This window comes from Petromyzon marinus, unplaced genomic scaffold (assembly GCF_048934315.1).
Source record: "Petromyzon marinus isolate PM22_M1 ecotype Great Lakes invasive population unplaced genomic scaffold, UKy_Petmar_22M1.pri1.0 PM_G_Scaffold_56, whole genome shotgun sequence".
Lineage (NCBI taxonomy): Eukaryota > Metazoa > Chordata > Hyperoartia > Petromyzontiformes > Petromyzontidae > Petromyzon > Petromyzon marinus.
Genome location: NW_027423009.1, coordinates 517,648 through 530,265, shown reverse-complemented (window position 1 = coordinate 530,265; position 12,618 = coordinate 517,648). Strand labels below are relative to the sequence as shown.

The following is a 12,618-nucleotide window of genomic DNA, read 5'->3' as shown; positions in this document are numbered from 1 at the left end:
AACATGCAGTGCAGTCGCCATCCATGTTAATGTAAGCCACAGGATGGCAGCAGCATGTATACACTTGATTGAAACCTTCCACTTTTATAACGAAAGCTGTTTTATAAGCAGACTTGAAGATAATGTTATAGTAAACGTGCGTATAATATGTTTTTAACATCTCTTTTTTAACATTTTTTTTATTATACAACTAATTCCTAAATGTTACATGTATAATAAAAGGAATTTACTCGCAACACAAGACGATCGCTTGTGTTGCGATGGAAACGTGATATTGTTCTTATTTTCATTATTTTTTCTATCTACGTGGCTTTACCGAAAGACCCAAAGAATATAGAAATTACATTTTGTATGACTTACCCAACCAAGATGGTTCTTGTATCATATGCTAGATGTACTGTAATTGAACATTTGTCTTGGTTTTTGTTTCTGACCGTGCAGATATGCCTGACCGGGTGCCCTCAGGATGCCATGATTAAGATTAATAGAATCTGTCACGAGCATAATTTCAAGTTCTTTGCAGGAGATGTGTTTGGTTATCACAGCTACATGTTTATATTCTTAGCTCTTTCGGTAAAGTCACGTTTAAGGGAAACAATAAAATAATAAAATATATATAAAACAATAAAAATTATCACGATGTCTCATATCCTGCGTCCTTTCACTGGAAAAACCACCTCTGCGGTACAAAATTCTACTCACCTGGTATCGACAATCAAGGGTATTTCCCTGTCCCCAGACGACCTGCTTGTCAGTTTTGATGTAGTTTCCTTATTCACCAAGGTTCCTGTACCTGACACCATCGCAATCATTGAAGACTTGGTTCATCAAGGACTAAACACTGAGGTACCCACCCTGGTGAGACTGTTTAACCAATACATACTTCACTTGGAATGGAACTTTCTACAAACTGAGGGCGCCCCAATGGGCTCCCCCCTATCTCCGGTTATAGCTAACATTTTCATGGAGAAATTTGAGACTGACGCCATCCAGACTGCCACTCTGCACCCAACCTTATGGAAAAGGTACGTGGATGACACCTTTATCATCTGGCCACATGGCCGGCCTGCTCTAGACCAATTCTTCGACCACATCAATTCCATACACCCAGCCATCAGATTTACCATGGAAGTCGAAAAAGATGGCAAGCTACCTTTTTTGGATGTCCTAATTAAAAAGAGACCTGATGGTTCAATGAGCCACTCTGTCTACAGGAAAGCTACCCATACGGATGCTTATCTGAAACCGGATTCCTACCACCATCCATCATAGAAGAATTCTCTCATCAAGAGTATCATAGAGCCCAATGCATATCCGACCAGGAACACATAGGCAGTGAACTCAAGCACGTACACCAAGCTCTTAAGGCTAATGGTTACTCCGACTATACAATCCGCAAAGCTATCACTCAAACCATGAAGAAGGACCCTCTTGAGGAGCCTTTCAAAACCATCACTTTACCCTACATTGCGGGGATCACAAAAAAGATCTCCAAAATCTTGAATAAACACAAGATCCAGGTCCGTTTCAACACATTACATAAAATCCGTGATCTGGTTCCGTCTGTAAAAGATGTGATTCCGGACATACAGTACCCTGGTGTCTACAAACTAAGTTGCTTCTGTGGTAGTAGTTACATTGGAGAAACCAAACGTCATGTCTCGGACCGCATTCGTGAACACAAAGCAGACCTTAAACACGGTAGGACCAACACCTCGGCCGTGGCAGATCATTGTTATAATTCAGTAGGCTCACATGACATTGACTTTTCCAAGACAGGTTCTTTGTAAGCCATCTGGCTACCATGAGATATTCGTTCATGAGGCTATCCACATATACAAGCACAGAGACAATTTCAACCGAGAAGATGGATTCTGGCTTAGCAATCATTGGAAAGATTTGATAAACTATTTCAGGTCTTAATTGATTGTTCACGCTTACAGTGGCTTTCAGACAGCATACATTAATTTTTCGTCTCCCCCCTCCTCTTTTCAGAACATAGATGGACTAGTCCTTCTAAATAAACTGTCAAATCGCTGCGCGTGGCGCTGGCGTTTTTTTAAAAATATAAATAAATAAATGCACCGTTAAAATAAATAAATTAATGCAAACCGACACACCTGATGACGACCGTTTGTGTTATGGTCGAAACGTGATAATTTGTATTGTTTTATATATTTTTTATTATTTTATTGTTTCCCTTCAATAATAAAATATATATAATATATATATACTTTATTATTTTTTGTTTCCCTTCAACGTGACTTTACCGAAAGAGCTAAGAATATGAGTTTATCAATCTACATGACGACGACGATGATGATGATGAGGTTGTCAATCTCCATGACGACGATGATGATGACGAGTTTGTCAATCTCCATGATGACGATGATGATGACGAGTTTGTAAATCTCCATGAAGACGATGATGATGATGAGTCTGTCAATCTCCATGACGATGACGATGAGTTTGTCAATCTCCATGATGACGACGATGATGATGAGTTTGTAAATCTCCATGACGACGATGATGATGATGAGTGTTAATCTCCATGACGACGACGACGATGATGATGACGAGTTTGTAAATCTCCATGACGACGACCTCCAAGCCTCGTGGAGCCTCCAGCAGCCCCCGTTGCCATGGCCACGGGCACAACCACTTGAAGACTTCAACCCGGGGGTGGTGGTCGACATCGGGCGGTGGCAGCGTTCAGTGGCGATCATCTGCGTTGTGTCGCATTTGCGTGAGAGAGAGAGAGTTTCAAGTTTTCAAGTTTCATTTATTAGGTGTAGCCCTGTGAGCCATGCGGCTCTTAAGTCGGGTGCAACCGCAACAAACAAAATTTGAACACAGAACATCTTAAAGCGACAATGCGTAACAGAAACATTCTGGAATAAACCAGCAAATATTCCACACAAAAAAACATGTTAAAACGCTGTGTGTTAAAATCAATGTGGTGCAAGCCAACAACAACAACCATAAGACAATTTAGATTAACCATGTTTTCGAATCACCAAAATAAAGCTGTAAAAACAATGTACCAACAGTAATCATAGGAACTGTGAATTTAAATTTAACAATAAACGATATACATAATTCGTACGACAAAAAAACTGCAGCCATAGCTGGCAGCACGACACTCCCAGTGTATGATGTGTGAGTGAGTCAGCAGCAGAGTGAGTGAGTGTATGATGTGCGAGTCAGCGTATGATGAGTGAGTCAGCAGCAGCGTGAGTGAGTGTATGATGTGCGAGTCAGCGTATGAAGAGTGAGTTAGTGAATGATGTGTGAGCGAGTGTATGCTGTGTGAGCGAGTCAGTGGCAGTGTGAGTGTATGATGTGTGAGTCAGCGCACGATGTGTTAGTCAGCGCATGATGAGTGAGTCAGTGTATGATGTGCAAGTGAGCCAGCAAACAATGAGTGAACCTGTGTATGATGAGTGAATGGGTCAGTGGTTGTGCGAGTGTATGATGTGTGAGTGAGTAAGCGCATGATGAGCGAGTCAGTGCATGATGTGTGAGTGAGTCAGTGCATGGTGTGAGTGAGTCAGTGCATGGTGTGAGTGAGTCAGTGTATGATGTGTGAGTGAGTCAGTGCATGGTGTGAGTGAGTCAGTGTATGATGTGTGAGTGAGTCAGTGCATAATGTGTGAGTAAGTCAGTGCATGGAGTGAGTGAGTCAGTGTATGTGTGAGAAAGTCAGTGTATGATGTGTGAGTGAGTCAGTGCATGGTGTGAGTGAGTCAGTGTATGATGTGAGAGTGAGTCAGTGTATGATGTGTGAGTGAGTCAGTGTATGATGTGAGGGTGAGTCAGTGTATGATGTGTGAGTGAGTCAGTGTAGAATGTGTGAGTGAGTCAGTGCATGATGTGTGAGTGAGTCAGTGTATGATGTGTGAGTGAGTCAGTGTAGAATGTGTGAGTGAGTCAGTGCATGATGTGTGAGTGAGTCAGTGTATGATGTGTGAGTGAGTCTGTGTATGATGTGAGAGTGAGTCAGTGTATGATGTGTGAGTGAGTCAGTGTATGATGTGTGAGTGAGTCAGTGCATGGTGTGAGTGAGTCAGTGTATGATGTGTGAGTGAGTCAGTGCATGGTGTGAGTGAGTCAGTGTATGATGTGTGAGTGAGTCTGTGTATGATGTGTGAGTGAGTCAGTGCATGGTGTGAGTGAGTCAGTGTATGATGTGTGAGTCAGTGTATGATGTGTGAGTGAGTCAGTGTATGATGTGTGAGTGAGTCAGTGCATAATGTGCGAGTGAGTCAGTGCATGGTGTGTGAGTGAGTCAGAGCATAATGTGCGAGTGAGTCAGTATATGATGTGTGAGTGAGTCAGTGTATGATGTGTGAGTGAGTCAGTGTATGATGTGTGAGTGAGTCAGTGTATGATGTGTGAGCGAGTCAGTGCATAATGTGCGAGTGAGTCAGTGCATGGTGTGTGAGTGAGTCAGAGCATAATGTGCGAGTGAGTCAGTATATGATGTGTGAGTGAGTCAGTGTATGATGTGTGAGTGAGTCAGTGTATGATGTGTGAGTGAGTCAGTGTATGATGTGTGAGCGAGTCAGTGTATGATGTGTGAGAAAGTCAGTGTATGATGTGTGAGTGAGTCAGTGCATGGTGTGAGTTAGTCAGTGCATGATGTGTGAGCGAGTCAGTGTATGATGTGAGTGAGTCAGTGTATGATGTGTGAGCGAGTCAGTGTATGATGTGTGAGTGAGTCAGTGCATGGTGTGAGTGAGTCAGTGTATGATGTGTGAGTGAGTCAGTGCATGATGTGTGAGTGAGTCAGTGCATGGTGTGAGTTAGTCAGTGCATGATGTGTGAGCGAGTCAGTGTATGATGTGTGAGCAAGTCAGTGTATGATGTGTGAGTGAGTCAGTGTATGATGTGTGAGTGAGTCAGTGTATGATGTGTGAGAAAGTCAGTGTCGGCTCCCTCTGCTTGCGCCGTCGCCCCGCCCCCCCCCCCCTTGACTCCGTCGCCCCCCCCCCAGCTCCGTCACCCCCCCCGGCTCCATCGCTCCCCCGCTGGCTCCGTCGCCCCCCCCCGGCTCCATTGCCCCCCCCCCCAGCTCCGTCGGCCCCCCCTGGCTTGGTCGCCCCTCCCCGGCTCTGTCGCCCCCCCCCCCCAGCTCCGTCGGCCCCCCCGGCTCCGTCGCCCCCCCCCGACACCGTCGGCCCCGCCCCCACCTCCGTCGGCCCCCCCCTGGCTCTGTCGCCCCCCCCCCAGCTCCGTTGGCCCCCCCCTGGCTCCGTCAGCCCCCCCCAGCTCCGTCGGCCCCCCCCGACTCCGTCGCCCCCCCTGGTTCCGTCGGCCCCCCCCGGCTCCGTCGGCCCCCACCCAGCTCCGTCGGCCCCCCCCCCGACTCCGTCGGCCCCCCCTGGCTCCGTTGCCCCCCCCCCGGCCCCCCCAGCTCCGTCGGCCCCCTCGGCTCCGTCGGCCCCCTCCGTCGGCTCCCTCGTCCCCCTCACAAACGACAGACACGGTCAGATATCTTCCATGGTAGGTTGGCAGTCACCTTTAAGTGCAATAAAAAATAGTTATAATAATTGTAACAACAATGAAAATAGCAATGACAATCATAATATTACCGACAAGGATGATTGTAAACGGGGTTACACTCCCACTCCCCCACCACCTCAATTTAACATGGGTTGACCCACGGGTGACCGCCCGATGTTTTGTAAACAAGTTTAACGTTGAGGGGGTTGTTGGTTATTGGATTCCTCGGATGTGGTGAAGGAGTTTAAAGTTCTCTGCTCGACTCGGCAGAATCGGCGTCTTGGGAAAGGCGATGTTGAGCTGAGAGCCTTGGGAGGAGCGAGAGAGTCTCTTAGCACGTGGGGGAATATCGTCACCCAAAAAAGTAAGAATCGTTTAAATGTGTCTTTGTGTATGTGCGGCGGTGAAGAGCTTCATAGATAATCGGATTTCTTCCGGTAATAAATGTTCTCATGAAACATCCTTAACCTATAAGTTAAACGTAATTGAGGATTCAGGCTTCGCCTAGTAACAGGTTAGTAGGCCTCAAGCCTTAGGCCTAAAGGTTTAATCTTTAATTTGTTCACCCACCTAAGGTGTTTAATAATTTAATTATACAGAGATCGTGAGATGGCAAATCTTCAGTCACCCCTTAAACTGTAAGTGCATTTTTTTTACTAATTTGAGGATTATTGTATGAAAATGTTGATGTAAATAATAAAATTTAATTTAATTTTATGCGTAATTATCCAAAGTTATGTTAATGTTTCAATTATGTGCATAAATTATGCTAAGTGGAGATATGACGTATTAATTTATGTGAACGCATGCTATTATGCTAATGTATACAGTTATGATAATTAGGCTTAGCTTCGTTGCCCAGGGTCGTATCATCAATCGGCATCATACAATTAATTGTATGAAGTTATGCAGGTGTGCTGTAAGTATGCCAGATTGAGCTCGGCTTTGTTGTCTAGGTTCGTATTATCGATCGCTATGATACAATTATTCTCGCTTTAACATTTACTGATTATGTATTAGTGTGTTATCTCAGGTCTCCAAATTCAAATCTCACTGCAGGATACAGTTCTTGTAATTAAGAATTAACTTAGGAAATAAACACTCAAACACTGCTGTGTTAAGCAATTTTAATTTCTAAACAAAACTTTAACACTCTAATATGCGAATTCTTATGCTTGAAATTGTCAACACAGTATTCCAGGAGATGTTCCCCTCATTGATCCATACATTTAACCCTCAATAATCACGTTTGTTAACTGGGTACCAGAACAATTGATTACTTCCTCAGAGTAACACGATCATATACGGCGATAGGGAACAAAACTCCTTAAAAATTCGTGCAACGATATTCATACGAAGGCAATAAAGAAACATGTCCTGAAGGCAAAGTACACGGTAATTAATTCATGAGCAAGATTACGTAATTGCGAAATGTCTTGGAACAAGGGTGTGTGGCAGTACGCCTGCTTCAGCAAATACTCATCAATTGGCTAAGGCTTCATGGATTCATACATTTAACCCTCAATGATCACGTTTGTTTACTGGGTACCGGAACAAACGATTGCTTCATCAGAGTAACATGAGCATATACGGCAAATAGGAATAAAAGTCCTTCTTAGCTCTTTCGGTAAAGTCACGTTGAAGGGCAACAATAAAACATATATAAAACAATAAAAATTCTCACGACGTTTCCACCATAACACAAACGTCGTGAGAATTTTTATTGTTTTATATATATTTTATTATTTTATTGTTTCCCTTCAACGTGACTTTACCGAAAGAGCTAAGAATATGAATTACTGTAGTCACGAAAGCTTTAAATCAAAAGGAATAAAAGTCCTTAAAAAATTCATGCAACGACATTCGCACGAAGGCAATAAAGAAACTTATCCCGAAGGCAAAACGTATACGGCAATGAATCCATGGGCAAGATTACGTAAGTTAACGAAATGTTGAAACCATGGTGTGCAGCAGTAGGCCTGCTTCAGCAAATACTCATTAATTGGCTGAGGTTTCAATACATTCACGGGCCAGATTCTGTGATCAAAGGAAGATTTCAACGCAGTGTTCTCCCTGTGAGTGTGTGAATTCGTAACTTATGTTTTTAAACGTTTAGTTTTCATCAATGAATTCGTTGATAATATTTATGCAAATCAAAAAGAAACATAACTACTAAAAATACTTCTACACGACCGTTTCCCCGTAACCCAATGGCAACCGTGTTCTTCGTTATCAGTTGATACTTGACGCACTTATCATGAGTCTTCTTAGTAATGATTCGTGTATATGTGTTGAGTGGGCATGGTATGGGTTGAGTGGGGATGTGTTGTTGATCAATTATTTGCGTCAAGCAGATGCCAGGTGATGCGTTGCAATGTGTGGCGGCGTGCATGTCATACGGATAGCTGGGTTCTCCTCTCACACGGGCGGCCGGAGTTCGGTCCGCAGCCAGTCCGAAGAGTCGGGACGACGCGATGATCCCGTCTTCAGGTAGCACCCACAGCTCTTCCGCTGGCAGCTGACACCCTTGCTTGGTGCGCGCCGGCTCCGGCTCTCTGGCGACGAACGATGCTTTCGTTCGTCGATGGATGACGCTGGAATTCTGGTCAGCTTAGCTCGAACTGCAGTGGCTCTTGTGAGTCGACGCCCAGAGCAGAATGATTTTCGAGCGATACTTCTTCGGACGGCGCTGAATTCGCACGGCGTAGCATGTCGCTACTCGGCGAGCCTCACCATCCTGGATGAGTTGCGGAGTCTTCTTCTGCGTCGGCGGTGATCTCCTGCGTCGGTGGCTGGCTGTTATCTTCGGTAGCTGGTCATCTTCGGTAGCTGATGATCGCCGTCTTCTGCCGCTGGTAGCTGTGTTGCAATGTATGGCCCGTGTCTCTCTTTTTATGCCAAAATTTCTTTCTCTACTCGCCTTCTCACAAAGGACCGGAACTTTCTATGATCTCGCTCTGTGTTGTGGGGGGGGGGGGGGGAGTTGTATGTGTGTCTGTGTGTGTGTCATTTATTAAGCCATCTGTGTCTCTCCCCAAGCCATCTTTTCATCTGTGGAACACAGATGCCCCCCTGCAATACAAGAGTAATTTCCCTCGCTCTGGGCGTTACATTCTTTGCTATGCCGTGCTGCGGGAAGACAAAGACGGTTGGGAGGGTCTTTTCCTATGGGATACAGTTTATCTTGGTTGTGTGTGACCTATTTCGCCTCATCTTTTCTGGATAACCCTCGGTTTAATAATGCATAATTATTATTTGGTTAATGTTTCCCAAGATTTGTGATTTAACATTGTAATCACCACGTATTTCTTAGGGGTTTTTTTATTTCGTCCCCCTGTCAGTATCCGCGGACCCGTGCTGTTATACTAGAGTAATTTATTGGTGTCCTCAGTTTTAGAGGTATAACTTAGTTTCGGTTAAGCTTCTTGACTGCTGGAATTAATTTCTATGGTTTTTGTAAAGTCACGTAAATGGCAAGATGTAGTGTAATTTAAGGTGAATAACGTTAGTATCAGTATTATGTACGAGAAGTAATACCCACTATGTAGATTGTAGTCTGTTTTTTTATCGTAGCGAGTGTGTAGATTCCTATAATGTCAACTTATTCTTTAAAGCTTTCGTGACTGCAAGGATTCATCTTCTTTGGTTCTTTCGGTAAAGTCACGTAGAATGAGAATAAAATAATAAAATAATAAAATAAAATAACACAATAAAATTCTCACGACGTTTCGGCCACAACACAAGTGGCCTTCATCAGGTGAAGGGACGAGACTGTCTCGAGGACAGCGCTGGAGCGAACACAGCCAAGCTCAGACCGCGACCTTTAAGCTGTGTGAGAAGAAACAGAGCGCCTTGACAAAGGAATTAGCATTTGGTATTACCTTAGAGTCGCGGCTTTAAATCGAAATTTAACCGCCTCTACGGGGAGGGATTCCACATAACCTTAAGATCATTCAACAGACTCCGGGATAAGAAGGCTCAACTAATCGAGTCTCTCACCTTTCTGAAGAGATGCCGCGACTCTAAGGTAATACCAAATGCTAATTCCTTTGTCAAGGCGCTCTGTTTCTTCTCACACAGCTTAAAGGTCGCGGTCTGAGCTTGGCTGTGTTCGCTCCAGCGCTGTCCTCGAGACAGTCTCGTCCCTTCACCTGATGAAGGCCACTTGTGTTGTGGCCGAAACGTCGTGAGAATTTTATTGTGTTATTTTATTTTATTAATTTATTGTTTTATTCTCATTCTACGTGACTTTACCGAAAGAACCAAAGAAGACTTATTCTTGTTGCTGAGTTTTGTCCTATTTTGTCTGATGTATGTGTGTTTGTTCTATTTTATTGTGGTGATGAGATGTCTCATCAAGGCCTGGCTCCTTCCTTCGCGGTCGGGTGTCACCTTTGTCTATCTCGGTGGGAGTCGTGTTCTCTCCCTTTGCCGTTTTATTGCTACCGCATGTGGCTGGGAAAAAAGGCGGCCGATAGGCTTCCTCTATGGAATCCTTTTCTCTCGGTCCCGTGATCAACCCATCTCGCTCCATCTCCTCTGGGTGACCCTTGGCTTAACTCTAATAATCATTATTTGGTTTATGTTTTCCAAGATTCATCTTTAATCTTTAATTTGTTTACCCACCTAAAGTGTTGTTAACAACTTCACTGATTTTGAAATAACAAAAATATTTTTTTAACACAAAACATTTTTTTGTTATTTTCTTTGAACCTATCTAAGTGACTTTACCGAAAGACCCAAGAATATTAAATGACCTCGTTTAATAATGATAATTATCATGACAGATTAAGAACAATAATGGTAACAATGATAACATTAACAATAATGAACAATAAGGATAACAAGGATAATTTTATCAATTTATGATAATCGTAATGATGATAGCAATGATACGGATACTGATAATACGGATGATCGTGATAAATATATTATAACAAAACAGATAATGACAATGATACGGATACTGATAATACGGATAATCGTGATAAAGATATTATAACGATACAGATAATGACAATGATACGGATACTGATAATACGGACAATCGTGATAAAGATATAACGATATAGATAATGACAATGATACGGATACTGATAATACAGACAATCGTGATAAAAATATTATAACGATACAGATAATGACTGATACGGATACTGATAATACGGATAATTGTGATAAAGATATTATAATGATACAGATAATGACAATGATACAGATACTGATAATACGGATAATCGTGATAAAGATATTATAACGATACAGATAATGACAAGGCACCTTAATTACTCTCACGCAGCTTAAAGGTCACGGTCTGAGCGTGGCTGTGTTTCACTCCAGCGCTGTCCTCGAGAAAGTCTGGTCCCTTCACCTGATGAAGGCTGCTTGTGTTGTGGCCGAAACGTCGTGATTTTTGTTGTTTTATTTTTTACCTACATGACTTTACCAAGAGCATGATAATAACTCTTATATTTTATTTTAAACAAACCCCCCGCCCCCCAGGAAAGAGAATGCCGTGAATGTTGAAGCAATGGATCTTCCAGACGACGTGGAGACTCACCACGTCGGCGGCGGCGCTCACACCCAGCTCCACTTAGCCCAGCGGAGCGTTACCTTGGAAGGGCTTTGTGTGGTGGTGGAGGAGAAAGAGGAGGAGGTGGAGGAGGAAGAGGCGGAGGAAAAGGAGGAGGGACAGCAGGTGGAACGTGACCCGTGGGATGAGTTAGACAAGCTGGAGTGTGCCTCGTGGGATGAGTTCGACAAGCTGGACGATGAGGTGCAGCGTGTCCTGTGTGATGAGTTAGACGAGGTGGGGGAGCGTGTCCTGTGGGATGCGTTTGACAAGGTGGGGGAGCGTGTCCCATGTGATGAGTTAGACGAGGTGGGGGAGCGTGTCCCGTGGGATGAGTTAGACGAGGTGGAAGATGAAGTGCAGCGTATCCTGTGGGATGAGTTTGACAAGGTGGGGGAGCGTGTCCCGTGGGATGAGTTTGACAAGGTGGAGGAGCGTGTCCCGCGTGATGAGTTAGACAAGGTGGGGGAGCGTGTCCCGTGTGATGAGTTAGACGAGGTGGGGGAGCGTGTCCCATGTGATGAATTAGACGAGGTGGGGGAGCGTGTCCCGTGGGATGAGTTAGACGAGGTGGAAGATGAAGTGCAGCGTATCCTGTGGGATGAGTTTGACAAGGTGGGGGAGCGTGTCTTGTGGGATGAGTTTGACAAGGTGGGGGAGTGTGTCCCGTGTGATGAGTTAGACGAGGTGGGGGAGCGTGTCCCGTGTGATGAGTTAGACGAGGTGGGGGAGCGTGTCCCGTGTGATGAGTTAGACGAGGTGGAGGACGTAGGCTACAAGTGCTCTCCCATGGAGTCGATTGGAGACGAGGCTTTGCCGTGTTCCGACGGAGGGGACCCCTGGGAACGGATCTTTGACGTCGCCTCCGCCGTGACCTCCTCCACCGCCTCCACTTCGACGTCGTCGACTCTCGGAGGTCTCCCCTCGGAGGCCATCGACGACGCGACCCGAGGGGGCTCCTCCTGGACAGAGTCGGATCTCGTTATTTTCAAGCTGATAGAAAACGCCTGGCGTGGCGGCGGCGGCGGGGACGACGACGATAGCCTCGGGGAGGTCGCGGCCGCGTCTCCCCGTTTGACTCAGGGTGCAAGATGGAGGAGAAGTGAAGCCAATCACCAAGGCAGGGAACTCCTCTACTTACAAACATCACTTCAGATAATCCCCTACTTATGAACGTTACTGCGAGGACTTCCCTACTTACAATCATTACCGCAGATACTCCCTTATGAGCATCGCCAGAGGGATTCTTCTATTTACTATCACTGCTGCAGGGATTCCGTTACATTACCGCAAGACGCCCCTGTTTACAAGCATTACTATAGAGACGCCCCTACTTACGAACATTACTTCAGAGATTCCCATACTTAAGAGCGCTACGACGTGGATTCCCCTACCTACGGACATCACAGCATGTACTCTATGTACGAACATTACTACAGGGACTTCCTTACTTATGAACATTCGACTTACGAACTTTCAGAGATGCGAACAAACCTGGTCCGTATGTCCACTTGCAGCTGCTCGTACCGAGAGTCGTAAGT

The 12,618-nt window shown here is 44.8% G+C and overlaps 1 protein-coding gene across 1 annotated transcript; it reads left to right on the top strand.

Moving 5' to 3' along the window:
• The first annotated feature begins 5,730 nt into the window (after positions 1-5,730).
• LOC142918183 (uncharacterized) lies at positions 5,731-12,250 on the top strand. The gene is made up of 2 exons (XM_076062309.1): positions 5,731-5,869; positions 11,008-12,250. The coding sequence occupies exon 2, from the start codon at positions 11,036-11,038 to the stop codon at positions 12,248-12,250; it is 1,215 nt and encodes a 404-aa protein (XP_075918424.1). The 5' UTR covers positions 5,731-5,869; positions 11,008-11,035.
• Positions 12,251-12,618: the final 368 nt, after the last annotated feature.

Bases quoted from the DNA above. Each gene is read 5' to 3' on its own strand.
- LOC142918183 (XM_076062309.1), top strand. From the start codon at position 11,036: ATGGATCTTCCAGACGACGTGGAGACTCACCACGTCGGCGGCGGCGCT.